Source organism: Ochotona curzoniae, unplaced genomic scaffold (genome assembly GCF_017591425.1).
Source record: "Ochotona curzoniae isolate NIBS_2020 unplaced genomic scaffold, NIBS_Ocur_1.0 contig_2210, whole genome shotgun sequence".
In the NCBI taxonomy this organism is placed as follows: domain Eukaryota; kingdom Metazoa; phylum Chordata; class Mammalia; order Lagomorpha; family Ochotonidae; genus Ochotona; species Ochotona curzoniae.
Genome location: NW_024465369.1, coordinates 2,678,784 through 2,696,161, shown reverse-complemented (window position 1 = coordinate 2,696,161; position 17,378 = coordinate 2,678,784). Strand labels below are relative to the sequence as shown.

The 17,378-nt window shown below is 43.2% G+C and overlaps 1 protein-coding gene across 8 annotated transcripts in view; it reads right to left on the bottom strand.

The window, feature by feature from the left end:
- The window catches only part of CCNT2 (cyclin T2), a 30,102-nt gene extending 22,678 nt beyond the window's left edge, over nucleotides 1-7,424 (bottom strand). For 5 of the 8 annotated variants that reach the window (XR_005882990.1, XM_040971489.1, XM_040971493.1 and 2 more), the window contains exons 1-2: nucleotides 7,243-7,412; nucleotides 6,383-6,464 (exon numbers count right to left, since the gene is read on the bottom strand). Coding sequence is in view for 7 of the 8 variants with exons in the window: in XM_040971489.1 (XP_040827423.1) it covers nucleotides 6,383-6,464; nucleotides 7,243-7,400 (240 nt within the window). In the remaining variant the exon portion in view is untranslated. Of the gene's footprint in view, nucleotides 1-6,382; nucleotides 6,465-7,242 lie in introns of all 8 variants that reach the window. The other 3 variants (XM_040971490.1, XM_040971494.1, XM_040971491.1) reach the window with 2 other exon arrangements.
- Nucleotides 7,425-17,378: the final 9,954 nt, after the last annotated feature.

The window sequence follows — 17,378 nt, the reverse complement described above, 5'->3', positions numbered from 1 at the left end:
CATATTCCACTGCTAAAGTAAACAACAGTTTTCAATGATTTGCATTCACAGCCTTTCTCCTTTTCTGCTGCCATCCCTACCTCTTGACCTGACTCCCTTCCTCCTGCCCATTCCTGGCCTTTGTGTCCCCATTCTGGTGACATTCTTCACTCTCCACTGCTCACTTCAATCTTAACATCTGGAGATAAGGATAGGCTAAATTACCAAAAGCCTATGTAATTTCTAAGACAGCACATGAAGTATGTGCCAATCAGTTTCAAATGAATTATTCTGGTTCTGAATTATTTTAAGTTAATCTTCTGCATGAACTTTTTAATGTATACCTTTAGTATATATTTAGTAACTAGCCAATGACTATTTTATTATTCTTCAATTTTAAAGCTCCCAATCTAAAAAAATCCCCCAAGAAAAGCAAAAAACTTTCGAGTTTGTTTTTTGTTTGTTAATTCTTCACCAAAAGGCTCACAGTGACCTGTGTTTGTCTTACCTTTACATTCCACAGGCCAGCTTTCTGTTCCTTGCCCCTTAACTGCTCTCAACATCTACACATGATGTTTAGCTGTCCAATGATGACAAGGACAACTATTTCCAGTGTCTTAAAAAGGGACCTGATAAGGTCAGCACTGTGGTGTGGTAGTTTAAGCCTCTGCCCATGGCACCAATATCCCATATAGATTGAGTTCCAGCAACTAGACTTTCTTGCACCCCATCCAGGTTCTCACATTTGGCAGTGAGTGGTATGAATTGGCCCATCCCTGGACCTGGACCAAATGTATGCTGGTGGGTACTGCAAGCTGACTTGGTCAGGGCTGCTCCCAGCATTGGTCCTTGCACGCACCTACAGGGACTGCTTCCTGGCCAGTGTGCTCCCCAAGCCCCTGAACAGGTCACCTCCCAGTGGCAGATCTCACACACACTGGTGGTGTTCTTGGCCCAGCCTGATTTGGCCCACCTCCTGTCCTGTCAGGAGCAGCATCCTGTCCCATCAACCCACACCCATTTCATCTATTATTGTTGGGTCTACAGCCCAGCCACACCTGGTCCACACCCAGACTCAGTTTTCACATGGTTCAGCAGGTGCAGAGACCTAGCCCAGCCTTATTTTGAATGTATTAAGATGTCCTGGTGTCATTTTCTTGTTTTATTTTCAGTTCTCTCTATGTGTTTTCCTATGTGTTGATATTTCACTCACATTATATGGTTAGCAGAACAACTTAAAATTGACTGTCTTACATTTCTTGCAGTAGTATAAAAGTATTAAATAACAGCAAAATTAAGGACTTAACCATTTTTTTTAACACTGTTCTAGAACTAAAAATGACTAAAGTATTAACAGTTGCACCTTTTAATTTACCTCACTTTTTGTCTTTGTTGAAGATGACTCCCTTGCCTTTCCTTTTGTCAAAATTTTGCTTCCCTTTTCTTACTCTTGAGATCTTACATCTGTGAACTTACACTAATGTTAGGCCACTTTCACTTCCCTAAAATACAGCCTTAGACAACTAATTTCCAAATTATGAGCTATGACAACTACTGTATTCAAGGTGTAAAAGATGAGGTTCACCCACTGGGGTTCTTGCCCTACTACCTTGGGCCATGTGCTGAGTAGGCAAGAAGGCCCGAATCAGATGCTGGAGCCTTATTCTGAGATTTGTCAGTCTCCAAATCTATAGGCCAAAAAACTTCTGTTCAATATAAATTACTCATGACAGGTATTCTCTTTCAGCAGCACAAAACAGACTAAGAACTATTTCTTAGTTCTGGGACAAATTAGACTGAGGTCAACATGGAAGCATTAAACACTTTTGAAGACTTGGATAATACAGAGGTCACTATACTCCTTCAGCCGACATCCCTGTAATTCGGCAGATAACAGCATATTTCCAAAAAAAAGTATGAGGCTTTCTGAGGACATTTTCTAGAGCTGTTACAGATCAATTTGAGAAAAAGCAGTCAAGAATGTCAGATACTCATTGGAACACCTATTGATAAATGCACTCTCCCAGATGGATTATCTTTCTTTACTTCACAGAACACATTTTGAATGACTTAATTATCCCCCCAAAAAACAGCAGCAACAAAAAACATACCTCATATATACATGGTAATACTTCAATAGTAAAGAGCACTGAATAGATGAAATACAATAGGATGTGTACAGCATGCAAAGATTAGAGCATTCCAGAGACAGAAAGCTAGTTAGTTGGGATATGCTTAACAAAGTTGTTGCAATTTGAGCTGAATGTGAAAACTTAATCTGCACAATCACACAAATGTACTGAGAAACGCTAACGCTCCCGAGGAAAACCAAGGATGCACAATGCAAAATTGTTGAGACTGTTGAAGGAGAATCTGGTGCCTGCATAGGATCTCACTGCATTTAGTACAATGACTTACGGAAATTTTATTTAATTATTTGTTGCATGTACTAGCTTAGAAGTCACTGGCATCAGTATCATACTGTGCTGGATGACACAGATCTGTGAGTAGCAAGAAATTTCTACTGACAAATATTTGCTATGTAGGACATTATTCTACTCACGGTATAACAGTAAGTAAAGCCAAGAACAAACACCAACCCAAATGCCCTGCCCTGAACCCCAACAGTGGGAGTGGATTGTGCTTCTATGGCTTCCCTCAAAGCACCTTCCAATTTTCAAACAATACCTACTAAGAGTCAATCCAAATGAAAATACAGACCATGAACAAAAAGTGGTAACCAAGGACCAGTATCATGGTGTAGCGGATTAAGCCATCCCATATGTGCATTATTTCAAGTCCCAGCTGCTCCACTTTTTTAAAACACATTTATTTATTTTTTATTGTAAAGTCAGATACATAGAGGAGAAGAGACAGAGAGGAAGATCTTCCATTTGTTGATCTACTACCAAGTGGCCATTGCGGCCGTAGTTGAGCTGATCTGAAGTTGGCAGCCAGGAGCCTCTTCTGGGTCTCCCATGCAGGTGCAGGGTCCCAAGGCTTTGGGCTATCCTTGACCACTTTCCCAGGCCACCACAGGGAGCTGGATGGGAAGTGAGCTGCTGGGACTAGAACTGGCGCCCATATGGGATCCCAGTGCGTGCAAAATGAAGACTTCAGCCACTAGGCTATTGCACTGGGCCCAGCTGCTCCGCTTCTGATTTAGTTCCTGCTAATATGCCCAACAGATGGTCCGACAGAATGTTTGGGAACCTGCCACCCAAGTGGAAGACTCAAATGGAGTTTCAAGATTCTGGCTTCCTTGGGGCCATCTGGGGAACAAACCAGCACACACATAATCTGTCCCTCCCTTTTTCTGTAACTCTGCCTTTCAAATATATAAAAGAAGGTCAAATTTTGGCACAAATATAAATGACTTAAAATCTAATTCAGACGTACAGACTCAATCTCAGGATATAAATGATATATTCTCAGAAGTCATTAAGATCATCAATCCTGAATACTGCATTGAACTCACATACTCTTAGTGCCTTAAAAAGAGCAATGCAATTAAATTTTGCATACCACAAAAAGTTCTCCTTATTTTGCTCAAGAAAGAGGCAAGATTTTATACTGGTGTAAGAAATAAATGTGTCATAAATTTGATTAGTCAAATTAACGAACAGTTTCTAAGAGAAGCTGAATCATGATTAACACAGAAGCTGGGGTCCCTTAGTACATGCCTTGGGGTACTGTTGAGCCAGGATTTCTGTATGTCACTAGACTGATTCTGAGCCTGATCCAGCAAGGCCATTCTTTAATTGCTAAAGCCAATTACATAAACCTCACTGACCCAGCGAGCAAATGGATGTAAGATACAAAGCAAAATCATTTACTGCTGATAGCAACTCAATGCTATAAGAAAATGTAACAGAACTCCAATAAAACATAGTTTCTGGGTCATCAACACATGTTGATACTGATTTTATTCGTAAACACATGCACAGTTTGCTTTAGGAGTAAAATTTAAATCTGTGAACTCTGAAAAAAAAAAAACCAAACAAACAACAAAGAAACATTTCAAAATAGTTTAATTAATTTATTTTCAGACCAGATAGTAAGGTCTAGCTCTTTCACATTTTAGTTTGCTGGTCCGTAAGACTTATTTACCAAATAGTGTTCAGCTTAACTTTGCTTTTCATAGTTAACTGACATTCCATTACAATTTTCTAAAAAAAATCTCTCCTAATGTGGAAGAATTAAATTTAAAAGCAACTCACATTAAATTTGAGACTACCCTCTTCAACTTTAAGGAAACAAGGAAGTCAGGAGATAAAATTAAGTTCTACAACTGGTATGAGTACACCAACACAAACATTCAACCATTTTTGAGATTATAATAATGAATATAAAAAACAATACTGGGGCTCAATAGGCTAATCCTACACTTGCATATGGACTGTGGTTCCAGTTCTTGCTGCTCTACTTCCAATCCAACTCCCTGCTTATGTGTCTGGGAAAGCATGCCTCAAATCCTTGGGACCCTGCATCCACATGGAAGACCTTGAAAAAGCTCCTGGTTTTCAATCAGCTCAGATCCAGCTATTGCAGCCACTTGGGGAGTGAATCAGTGGATGGTAGATTTCCCTTTCCCACAAAGAAGAAACATGTAAGCAAGGAGCTAGAGTGGAAGTAGAGCAACAAGGACACAAACTGGTGTCCATATGCAATTCTGAGTTTGCAAGGTGAGGATTTAGACAATGACTTATTGTGGTGGATCCAGAAATAAATAAATCTTAGAAAAAAAAAAGTCAATACTTGTAACACCAAGGATGCCATGCTGCTTTATACTAACACCAATGATCAATAAAAATTAATTCTCTGGCTTCTTACTGACAGTAAAACACTGAAAAGATAGAATGCAAATGCCCTGGCTTTACCAGCTAATTTAAACTTTCGAATTGTGGCTTTCATCCAGCTATGTGTTTTAAAGTACATCAACCAGACTACAAGACCTGTGAAAACTTCTACAGGGTAAGAAGAAAATCCAACTCAGCAAACAGAACACCTAGTACAGAAAGGAGACTTGCAATATTATTCAAGGCTACTTAATGAGTATGATATTTACATTAGTGCAAATTTAAATAAAAATTGAATTCCCTGGACCTAAATATTATCACCAATGGCTTCCTTTCTCATCCAACACTGTCTCTGGCTTAAATGTTATGCAAATGAAATAACCGGAAAGCTGGAAACAGCAGACTAAGAATTACACTTATGTTTCAGATCAAGGGACTGGCAAGAGATCCAAACATATACACAACATGTACTGTTCAAGATAAATCTTAATGCCAATCTAATAAAGCAAATGAATTTGCGATCAGGAGAGAGTAAAACAGGAATTAAGAATTAAATCCTGGAGCTTTCCAATAAAGTATTTTCCAAGACTTATTTTTTTTTTTAAAGCAAATAGAGTCCTAATGATTGATGATTCATGTTATCAAGTCTTCCATGGTCTTGTGTTCCTACACATTTTCCAGAATAGCATTCTAGAAAAAAGTGTGATCAAAAGGAGTAAAAAGTAAATGCAGTGAGAATAAAGGCAGAGTTAAGCAGCCGTACTTCATTTCCCTTTCTTTTTTTTTTTTTTTGGTAAACAGATGCAACACAGTATGAATGTTACTCAATAAAGGACAAACAGCAAGCCCATTGTCTTTCTTAATCTAAAAATTTCAATTGTGTCATTAATTCCATTTGCAATGATTTACAGGTTACATATGGTATCAGTACTTTGGTACTCAAGGATGAGTGTTACGTCAAAACATACATAAACATAGGTCTATTTTCAGTAAATGCTGACTTTTGAATCTTTAAAAATTTAAAAGGGTAACTAATGCTAATATGAAATAGAAATGCCTGACATTCTAAGAAACTGTCAGCAAAAAGAAATTACCTCGGAACAGCTAGCTGCCTTAAATGTCATTTGTAAACACCGTTACAATCCCAATTTATACCATTTGAAACAAAAGGAGTCCAGTATGACTAAGATGCATCACAGAACGTCTGGGTCTGCCTAAATTGTACAGTGCACTGCCCGTGAAATCATTCAAGTAACTATACAAAGTAAACTATGACACAGATGGTAACTATACAATGTAAGCTAACACAAAGATACAATAACTCTCAGGGTTCCGGAAAGAAATGCTTCCTATTTATTTTGTTATCATCTTGAAAGGTCGCACAAAGCCTCACATGCTCCCGGCGCTTATAGTTTAGCTCATGATAAACTTTAAAAAAAAAAAAAGAACAAAACCTTTGTATTATGTGCAGCAAAAACGTTTATCAAGTGATTCTGTTTTACCGTCAACTCGGCAAATCCCACAGTAAAATCAATGCCCAACTTTTTCCCCTGCATTATCGACTGACTTCAAAAAAATAAAATTCAGTGGTTAACAGTACTTACATTTCGGCTGAATTTGGTGAAAGAATGATGCATATAAAACCTGTGCATATAAACAATCGCGGTGTTTATGGTAAGTTGAGAGCTGGGACGGAACATTTAGGAATATAGCCGAAAAAACAAAACAAAACAAAAAACCCCAAAAACAAGTTCAGGCGCTCCTTTCCCAAATAACTGTGATGGAAAGTTCCCGGGCTGCGGTTCTTGTCCAAAGCCTCCCTTTTTACTCATCCGCAACCGGAGCCAAAACCCGAAGATACAGGAGAGCTTGCGGGTGGAGAAGGGAGGAGACCAGGGAGGCCCTGGACCCTGCCGGGACCGTAGAGAGCCCCGAGGCTGCTCCTCCACGGCCCCGACTGCCTCAACTCTCCAACAGTTGAAGCGCGCGCGCACACAGACGACACCCGTACAAAACCCACGCCGAGAACAGAAAGCCCTCCGGGGGAGCTCCCGAGGTGCGAGAACCCGCCATCGAGCCGGCCGGGGCCGCGGGGAGATGCGCAAGCCCTCCCGGAACGCCAGCCTTGCTCCGAGCCGCAGAGGCCCGAGCGAGGGTCGCCCCGCTTCTGCCCACCATTCCCCACCCCGTCCTCGGGGGCCCGGGCGGCACTCCCATTCCCCGCCGCCTCCCCGCGCGGCCCCCCAAGAGATTACACAACGCGGCCTCTGTCCTCCGCCCCTCCGAGCCCTTCCTCCCGTGGAAGGCGCGACCCGAGGAACCACCCGCCCTTCCCCAACCCCTTCAGCCACGGGCGATGCTGCGGCGCCATGTTCGCAGGACATCCAGGGCCGGCCACCGGGTGAGGGGGGAAAAGGCAGGGCGTGTGAGGCGGCGGCACAGGGCCAAGCCCAGGAAAGGATACACATTGAGACGCTGTCCCATTTCCTGGATGAGGTTGGCCGCCTGCTGGCGGTACGAGAGCTCTTTATCCGCCTCCACTCCGCAGCGGCGGCTCGGCGTGTTCTCCAGCTGCTCCCGAGTAAAGAACCAGCGAGAAGAGGCTCCACGGCCCGACGCCATGACACTTCCTCCTCCGCCCGCTCCCTCGCCCGCCCCCCGCCCCTCCCGGCGCGCGGACTCCCCGCCCCACTCCGCTCGCCGTAGGCCCGCGCACCGCCCCTTTTCCAGCCTCGCGGACGCCCGTGCGCGTGCGCGGGACCCGCCCTCTCCTCCCCGCGCCCTCCCCTCGCGGCCCCTCAGTCTTTTGCTTTCTGTTTTAGAAGGGGGCCCGCCGAATGACGCTAGGTTGCGTACGGGACCACAATGCTCCGCGCCGGCTCGCCATTGGTCGGCGCTGCCCCGAAGGTGGGGGGCGTTCGGAGGGAGAAGGGCGACGCGGTGCATGCCGGGAGTCGGGGCGGAGAGGCTGCGGCCGGGTCGTGTGGGGAGGGACTCGGGTACGCCCTGGAGGCTGGGCGTGGACCCCACGTCCTGCGGCCGCAGCCGGCGACGGAGAGCCCCGGCTTCGTCGCGGCCTCACGCCTCCGTCTCCGTCTGTTTATAGTTTTTCTTAGCTTGGTCCCGGTCAGGTCAGCTCCAGCCCACGCGCGACCACGGGACGGAGCTAATGGGAAAGCGCGGCTGCGACCTGGACATCGGTCGGCGCGTCGCTGCTCTTCCCGCCTCACGTTACCTTGTAGCATTCCGACACCCCGCAGGCTCCGGGGGATTAATTAACAACAACAAAAAAAAGATACTTAGGAAAGGTGATGCAGTTCCTAACTGGAGTTGAATCCTTACGCTGGTTCAGGTTGACCTCGTACCTTTCAACTATGGTGCCAGGGAGGAAGGGCTGAGAAGCCCATGGTGCGAGAGGAACCGAGCGGCTGTTCCCGCATGCTTGCTGGTTCTACCTCCTCACTGATCCTGTGAGAAATGCCACAGGGCACCCTGGCAGTGGCTTTCGGGCTCTAAGCCAATCTTGTGCGAATAAAAATTTTAATCTCTTGGCCAAAGATCACGGAGTTTGGGCAGAATTACACCTAAAGGCAAGTGACCTTTTTTTTTTTTTAACTTTTTATTTTACTGTACGTCGACATTGAAGTTCCCTTGATGCACTCCTCAAATTCCTTTTTTTTTAAACTAGTTTTTTTTTTAATTAATTATGTTGCATTATGTGACAGTTTCATAGACTGGGAGTCTCCCAATCCCTCCCCGTGCCCTTCCCCCATAGTGGATTCCTCCACCTTGTAGCAGTATTATATTTCAAAATCAGTCAACCTTGTTTCATTGCAAGCGTATACTAAGCATAGAGTCCAGCATCTTATTGTCCAAATAAATTCAGCGGTTTCTTGGGGAGACCATCTCTGGTCTGAACGTGGAGCTGACAGAATATCATCCCGACCCGGATTCGACTCGGATTCGTTTCAACAGCTGGAGCCACGAGCCATATCCCACCAGGACTAGCCAGGCTGTGCATTAGCAGCAAGCTGGGTCACAAGTGCAGTGGCTAAGGACTTGAACCCTGCACTCCAGATACCAGTGTTCGAAGCAGCGATTTCATACACCTTCCCCGAGTCACTTGAGTCTTTCGGATTCAGCATTCTGCTTTATCTTAGTGCTGCCTGCCCAGTTCCCCGAGAAAGCGGTCATAGGAGCCACCTGTTAGGAATGATGTATGCAAATAGCTTTGTTTCCTTCCTGTGTTGCTGACATGTCCCTGGATAGGTTGATTTAAAGCAGCATTTTAGAAATGTCTACCTGTAATGGTCATTCATTATATTTTTGAGACCTGGCCAACTAAGAATAAAGGGAGAAATTCAACTTAATAAAAAGCACGTTTGTGGACCCTATAGTTAACATAAAACTGTTGAAAAACATTTTTTTTCTAGTAAGATCCAGACAAGGTGCTGTGGTTTGAGTACGATTTGGTTCCTGAAACTCAAAACTAAACTCTTGAGACTTGAGTTAATGGAACTAAGAGTTAGTGAGCACTTACTGGGGTGATGGGGTTTGTGGGCAGGGCCTTTAGGAGTTGATGAGATTGGATTTATGGTAGAATTCCTGTGACTGAATCTTCTCGGCTTTTAGAAGATCGAATGGAGGGAAACTTGAACACTAAACACTCCTTGCCCTGTGTCTCCCTGGATCACTTGCCGGCAAGCCACCATCACCCATGGAATGCCTGATCTTGGCGACTTCCCAGAACCAAGAGCCAAAAAGAAACTAATTTTCTTTATAAAGTTAGTTACCTCAGATATTTTGTTACAGTAACAAAAAGCTGATGTACAAGGCACACTTGTGCTCTTTGACACTTCCTTTCAACTTTGTAATTACTGAGTGTTCTGGCTAATACAGGAAGCAAAGGAAAGATAACATATACAAGTTACGTTTGAAGCAAGATGGCAGTTTAGTAAAACACTGTGGCAATCTTCTGCCCTCAGAGGCACCAGGCTGTTCGTATTCCAATGCAGCTTCACAAAAGCTAAAAAGCCAACTGAAAAAACATAGAGCCTGGTATTAGTATAATAGTAGAAAATGACATGTGGAGAAAAGCCAAATAAAACCCCACAGAATTTCCCATGTCACCTCTTCCTCAGCTCCTAAAAGCATAGCTTAGGTACCTCTTGTTTGGGGCAGAGGAACAGAAATAGGCGCTTTATATTTGAAGCACACTCTTGGACTTGCTGTGGTAAAATCCAGTGTTAAAAGGGATACCATGGGCCCTGCCCTCCAGCCAGTACCCACAGACTGAACCTCAGGACCCTCCTTAACCAGTATAGCAAAGGGATTGTCCATACCATCCCTCCCCCAACCTTGGACAAACAGTGGAACGAGACTCCAGTCATTGGGGAAAAGGATGGGAAAATGGGTATAGGACTGTCCTGAAGCCCTGTGCTATGCCTACTGTGTTGACACTTAGTGTGGTGCTGAGTCCAAGGATTACTACATCTGGTCTGGATTGGGACATGTAGACCTTTCCAAGATGTCCTTAGGTGCACACCGACACTGATGAGGCAGATTTCTGTTTCCTCTTGCATCACCGCTAGATCTGTGTGGATCTGGTGTATGTTGATGATTCTGTAAACACCCTTGCCTGTAGGACATCACTCTGATCCAGTTTAATGTCAGCCTGAGTGATCAAAGCAGTGTCCTTGGCATTTCTTTCAGGGCCTTCAAGGAGAAAGGCAATAGCTGCTGAGGAACTACTAGGCTGGTAAAACTTAAAACTGGGAAGGTCTTAAGGGCCACTGTCTCCAGACCAGTGCCTGTGGTTGGAAAATCTGGACTCTTCCTTGTACTGAGTGATGACCCAAAGCTGTGGTTGAGCAGACTTAAATCTTTGCCAGTATCCACCCCCCTTTGGCTACTTGTAGTAGTGGCAGACCAGATGTCCACCATAATCCTAAGTAACAAAATATGAATACTTGTATGCTTGAGGGAAGAGAAGGGAGGTGGGATTAGTCCTGCCACAATAAAGACCTGGCTGGCAGAATCTGGTGGTGCTTGAGCATAGGCTGCTAACTATGGGAAAAGCCTCACGCCTGCTTCAGCCGTAATCCGGGCTCTCAGGGATGCACTACTTCATTTTAAGCATGCCCCCAGCTCATTGCACAACACACCGGCTTCAGGATAAACCTTAGATAGGTGAGTTTCCTTTGCGGGAACTTCAACAGCTGACTTGAGGTAACGCGCATCTTAGGGCGCCATCTAGTGTTGAAGCAAATGTCCACAGCCTTAGAAAATGAGCAGGCTACGTACCATTTTTGGAAGGCCAGGCACAAAGCTGGATTATGAAGATAAGTACCTGATCCCTCCCTGTGCAGGTGACATCGTATGTCAGTAAGCATCAGGAACTTTCAGTAAAACAGCTTAACAAAATGAGCTGCCAGAAACTGACCATATGAAGATATAACTATAGACTCTGCAGTGTAGAATTCAAAATGGCTGTTTAAAGAAACTCGAAGAACATTAAGAAAACAAAGGGAAGTAATTTAATACCCTAAAGGTGAAATGTAACTGCAAGATTGGAGTAAATTTCTAAAATACAAACAGAAGTCCCTGGGCTGAAAAGTACACTGATGTTAAAAACCATGATACATGGCATCAATAACAGAATTGATCAAATAGAATAATTATTGAGTTAGACAATTAAGGCTACATGAAAATACAGGCTTTGAGGAAAAAATAAAGAATTTATGTGGGGCCCGGTGCTGTGGCCTAGCGGCTGAAATCCTTGCCTTGAATGCGCCAGGATCCTATATAGGCACCAGTTCTAATCCCGGCAGCTCCACTTCCCATCCAGCTCCCTGCTTGTGACCTGGTAAAGCAGTCGAGGATGGCCCAAAGCTTTGGGACCCTGCACCTGTGTGGGAGACCCGGAGGAGGTTCCTGGTTCCTGGCTTTGGATCGGCGCAGCACCAGCTGTTGCGCTCGCTTGGGGAGTGAATCATCGGACGGAAGATCTTCCTCTCTGTCTCTCCTCCTCTCTGTATATCTGACTTTGTAATAAAAAAAATAAATCTTTAAACAAATTTTATGTGTATGACAAAACCAACACAAAGATTGTAAGTTACTGGGGTTGAAGAGGGACTTGAGAATTCCAGAGTAAAAAGCATTTTCAAAGAGATAACAGAAAACATTCAAACCAAGAGAAAAATACAAGTATCCAGGTCCAGGGAAATCAAAGTTCATCAGTCAGCATCAACTCAATCTAATGTACCCAAAGCACAGATTTCAGTAAGCTAAGATTAAATACAAATGGAGGGTCCTCAGAGCCCCAAGAAAAAAAACTAGCAGAAGCGTGTCCCAGCTTACCTGACAGCAGACTTCTTGGCAGGAATCATATGGGCCAGGAGGGAGTGGGAGGAAAGACTGTCACAATAGGGATGGAAGAAATAAAGCACTGCTGCCCAAGAATAGTGTCACCAGTAAAGTCATCCTTCAGGTTTAAAAGAAAAAACGTTTACAGACAAGCAAAGGCTTAGAGAAGTTTTCATCAACTTGTCTGTAGAGAAAAAAAAAATGCTACATGGAGTTCTTTAAATCGAAAAGGATACACCAGGAAGTAGAAAATTCACTGATGAGATTAAAGCACAAAGAATGCTTGAACAGTGTATTCATGCAAGGCATTCATATCTTTAGTATGAAGATTAAAAGCCCAAACAAAAATAATAATCACATTGTCATGTTAACAGAGAAAAGCAATAAAAAGATATAAAAATAGGACATCCAAAATTCAAAATGTGGGAAAATATAGAATGAGTCCCTTCTCTCTTGTTTCTCCTCCGTATAATCAATGTGAAGTTATCGTTGTTTTAAGACAGCATGTTATAACCACAAGATGTTTTTAGAAAGCCGCGTGTTAAGTGATCACCTTGGTTATGGGTTTACATTTTCTGGGTGGGTCATGTCAGTCGAGTTCTAGCTTGTTTGTGTTTTAGGGGAGATAGATGAAGGGAGAGGGAGAAGTGCTTCAGTAACTAAGAATGATTGTGCCTCCTTTAAAATCTGGGGGCTGTGGGATTTAGTTTTCTGAGTTTATTTTGGAGAAGTGCTATCGTAGGATAATAGATAAAAGTGAAAAGAAAAGACTTAGAAAGTGATTCTGTTTTTCCTTGAGAGCTTCTTTTTTTAAAGTTCTGTTCCAGGGTCAGGCAATCATTTTTTTTTTTTTTTTTTTTTTTTGCTTTTCTTTACCTTTGCTCAGAACCTTGTGCTGCGAATGGCTCCTGAGAAGATGATGGCCTTGGTATGGACCTCATCTTTGGTCTGTGAGTACACTTAAGACCTTGGTTGTGGATTTAATTGTGTGTCCCCAAAGTGGATGTGTGACTGTATTTGGGTACAGGGTCTTTCACGGAGGTAACTAAGTTACAAGACAGTGGGCCTCCAGTAAGACAAGCCTGATTAGGATGTAGACCCTGTGGAGCCAAAGGGAGGATACCGCCACCTGAGAAGCGAGGAGGTAGGTGTTAGGAAAAACCACCCTGGATTGCAGATTCCACCGAAGTGTGTGAGAAAGTACATTTCTATGGTCTAAGCTGCTTGGTTGGTGGGATTTTACTATGACAATCTTTGCAAACTAATAACAGCCTTCTTTTAGGGAAGTCTGGAAGTATTTAGAGGGAAGGACATTCTGCAGAGGAGTTAACTGTTGGGGTGGTGAAGATCCAGACTGCTAAAGTCACTAATGCATGAGGCCTGGTTATATCTCTAACCATTTGGATAGTATTTCTTCTATCCCATAGGATTGATTTCTAAGTTCTTTCTTTGTTCATCTTAGGAAAGTTTCTTTATTAGGATTTTTACTCAGCCAATATTTATGAACCTGTTACTATGAATAGCAAATTCATTATATATATATAAATTACATTGCATTATGTGACACAGTTTCATAGGCTCTGGGATTCCCCCAACCCCTCTCTGTACCCTCCCCCATGCTGGATTCCTCCACCTTGTTGCTGTATTACATTTCAAATTCAGTCAAAATTGTTTCATTGCAAGCATATATCAAGCATAGAGTCCAGCATCTTATTGTCCAGATAAATTCAGTAGTTTCTTGGGAAGACCATCTCTGGTCTGAAGGCAGAGCTGACAGAATATCATCCTGATCAATTTAAAGTCACAACATTACAGCAATGACAATTTACAACATTATGGAATTAATTGACATGGTATTGAGTAACCAATATGTTAAAAAAAATGCAAATTCTCGATCACATCTTGTGACTACTTCATTGACATTTCTTTTTTTTTTTTTAAAGATTTATTTTATTATTTTTTCATTGGAAAGGCGGATATACAGAGAGGAGAGACAGAGAGGAAGATCTTCCGTCCGATGATTCACTCCCCAAGTGAGTGCAACGGCCGATACTATGCCAATCTGAAGCCAGGAGCCTCTTCCGGGTCTCCCACGCAGGTGCAGGGTCCCAAAGCTTTGGGCCATCCTCGACTGCTTTCCCGGGCCACAGGCAGGGAGCTGGATGGGAAGCGGGGCTGCCGGGATAGAACCGGCGCCCACATATGGGATCCCGGGCATGCAAGGCGAGGACCTTAACCACTGCGCCACCGCGCCGGGCCCTCATTGACATTTCAATTTTAGTTTATATACAACTAGCTTCTATACACCTTAAAATGGCTATAAGGTACTATTCAGCTTTCTTGTGTCTGTTTTCATTTTAGTATTTAGTTTACAGTGTTGAAGCATAATTTTGCTGAACTTGGCAGATTTTAGGATAGTCTAAACCTGGTTATATCTCTAACAAGGCATATGTCAACAATTGAGGTGCAGAACAGTTTTAGGAGGGGTGTGCAGAGAAATCTTCAATACCTTAGTGAGGAGTAACTAAACTTTGTATCTTACCTAGTAAGGTATGTGTGAGTCCACACTGACCGTTTCCTGTCTGGTTATAAGCTTCTCTTGTTGTTCTCTGTCTATCTATTCCAATTTGTTTGTGTGTGTATATGTGTTTGAGGGGTTGGCTCTGGAGCAACCCTGATGGTTATTGCAAGAGAGGGTGGGAATCCAAAGTTGGAACTAGGTAAGGACTAGAGAAAGCTCCTCTCCCTAGTCCCGAAGGAAGTTTACTGTTCTGTTTCTGTGGACCACTCTGGGTTCCTGGCTGTTGTTCTGATGACCTTGGATCCTGCGAGGAAGGATTTGGGCTTCTTCCATCCCCTGTGGTAGATTCAAATAGGAGTGGATGACCTCAGAGTTCTCGGCCTCGGAAGGCACTCCAATTCCTTGTGATCTCTTTGGCAGTTGGGATGTAGTCCTTGGTGCCCGTACTGATAGTCCTTAGTGAGGATCTGGGTGTCTCCAGGGTTGGGATACAAGCCTCCTCCTGTCCATCCGCTCCACCCTGGGGTCTCCCCTGCTCTGTGCATATGACCTCCTGTTAAGTAAGAGGTTGTCAGGATCTCTCTTGATTTGCTCTGTATGTCTTTGTAGTTTTATTATTGTCTAATGCTGATTTGAATCTGTTGTCTATAAGTTACCTGTTATGTTCCTGATAGGTTACACTTCACATTTTCCTCACACATTCTAAAGAGATGTAAGATTTCTCTGCTCTCCCGCCCCATTTCCAAGTAGCGTAGTGTTTTAAAAGTATATTAGGTTTTACAGTTTTTTGATGTAGATCATAAGCAGTCTGAATCACATTGATTGTTGGTTCATTGGTTACATCACAATATCTTATTGCGTGAGATACATGGTTTGGGGTTGAAATAATATTGCAGTTTACAGGTACTGTTTTTCAGATTGACATCATTTCATGTTAAATTAAGGCAAACGTGTTATCTAACCTTTTGGGATTGGCTCATTTCCCTTAGCGTAATGGTTTCCAGTTGGGCCCATTTGGCTACAAAGAGCTGCATTTATGAATAGCAAATTCAGATTGTATAAATCTGTATACCTGACTTTCGCTTCTCTGGGTTTCAAAGGCATTATGTATTGATATGTCTGAAAACTAAACTCATAATCCTACCCCTTCACACCTCACCTTCTCTGTATGACTCTGTGTGACTGGCGTTCACTTCCAGTTAGGTAAGGTAGGAAATTTGGGATCATCTTAGATAAATCTCATCTTTACCTCGTCTATCTAGTTTGTTACTGAAGCGTTCAGTTGAATGTCCTTGTTATTTCCGGGGTCTGAACATGTTTCCCCAACACTGCATTAGTCCACGCTATTCCTGCACTTAGGCTCTCTGCCAGCAGTTGATGTTCTACAATCAGTCCAATGCTATCCCCTATCTAGTACCTTCTCATTGCATTTCTGTAGACTCAACTGACCATTGACCCCTCGTGATCTCACCAGTTTATACCAAGAAAGTCTTCCTTTCTTGCTTCTGGTACCTGTGGTCTTTTTTCTTGCTATCTTCTTTCCTGACACAGGCTTTCATCTTATGCTTCTATGAATATGCCTGGAATATTCTCTCTCTCTCTCTCACTTTTTAGCTCTTTGTTCTACACCAGCTCAAGCAACACTTCATCTGAAAAGTCTTTCCCTGGTCCTTTAGCCAGGACAAGTTTAAAATAGATTACAGTTGTTGTCACGGTAGTGGTTTTATGGGATTTCTCTGCTTGCCTGCTACCAGTTTCCTGAACTAGATAAGTAGTACTGCAGAGGATAAGAGCCATGTTTATCTCACTAACTATCCCAGTGTCTAGTACGATTCTTGATCCCTAATAAGTACTCAATAAATTGTGTTGACTGTATGCATGAGTGAAGACATAGTTCTGTTCGCAAGAAAGACCTGTTTGGAAGGAAGGCAGTTGGCATTTGCAATTCCAAATAAGAAACATTCCTTATCAGTGCCAACAGTACAATCATTTTAAAAGAGAAAGGGCAGGCCCAGCACGGTAGCCTAGCAGCTAAAGTCCTTGCCTTGCATGCACTGGGATCCCATATGGGCACCAGTTCTAATCTCAGCTGCCCCACTTCCCATTCAGCTCCCTGCTTGTGGCCTGGGAAAGCAGTTGAGGACAACCCAAAGCTTGGTATGCTGCACCCATATGGGAGACCCGGAAGAGGCTCCTGGCTCCTGGGTTTGGATCAGTTCAGCTCTGGCTGTTGCAGCCACTTGGGGAGTGAATCAGTGGATGGAAGATCTTCCTCTCTTTCTCTTCTCTCTGTGTCTATGCCTTTCCAACAAAAATAGATAAATCTAAAAATAAGTAAATTAGTTAAAAAGAAAGACAAAGTACAGGTTAATAAAATTCCAAAGCCTAGGGACCACTCCTGGGAATTTTATACAGAGGTAGTAACATAATCAGGTACGTAACTTGGAGATTGTCCTCTAACGTCAGGGTGCCAGAGGGGTGTTCCAGACTATATGCCCAAGGGAGGGGAATGAATAAGAGAATATTTCAATAGTCCTGGCAAGAGATTCTAGACTTAATCTTCAGGTTCCTAGGAAGCCATAGGGAAGAAAAAAATACACAGAAAATAAAAGATATAAGATCAGTAGAATCTCTTGGATTTAATGGCAGATTTGGGGCAAGCATCTGCAAAGCTGGCATCCCATTTGAGTGCTGGTTCAAGTCATGGCAGTTCT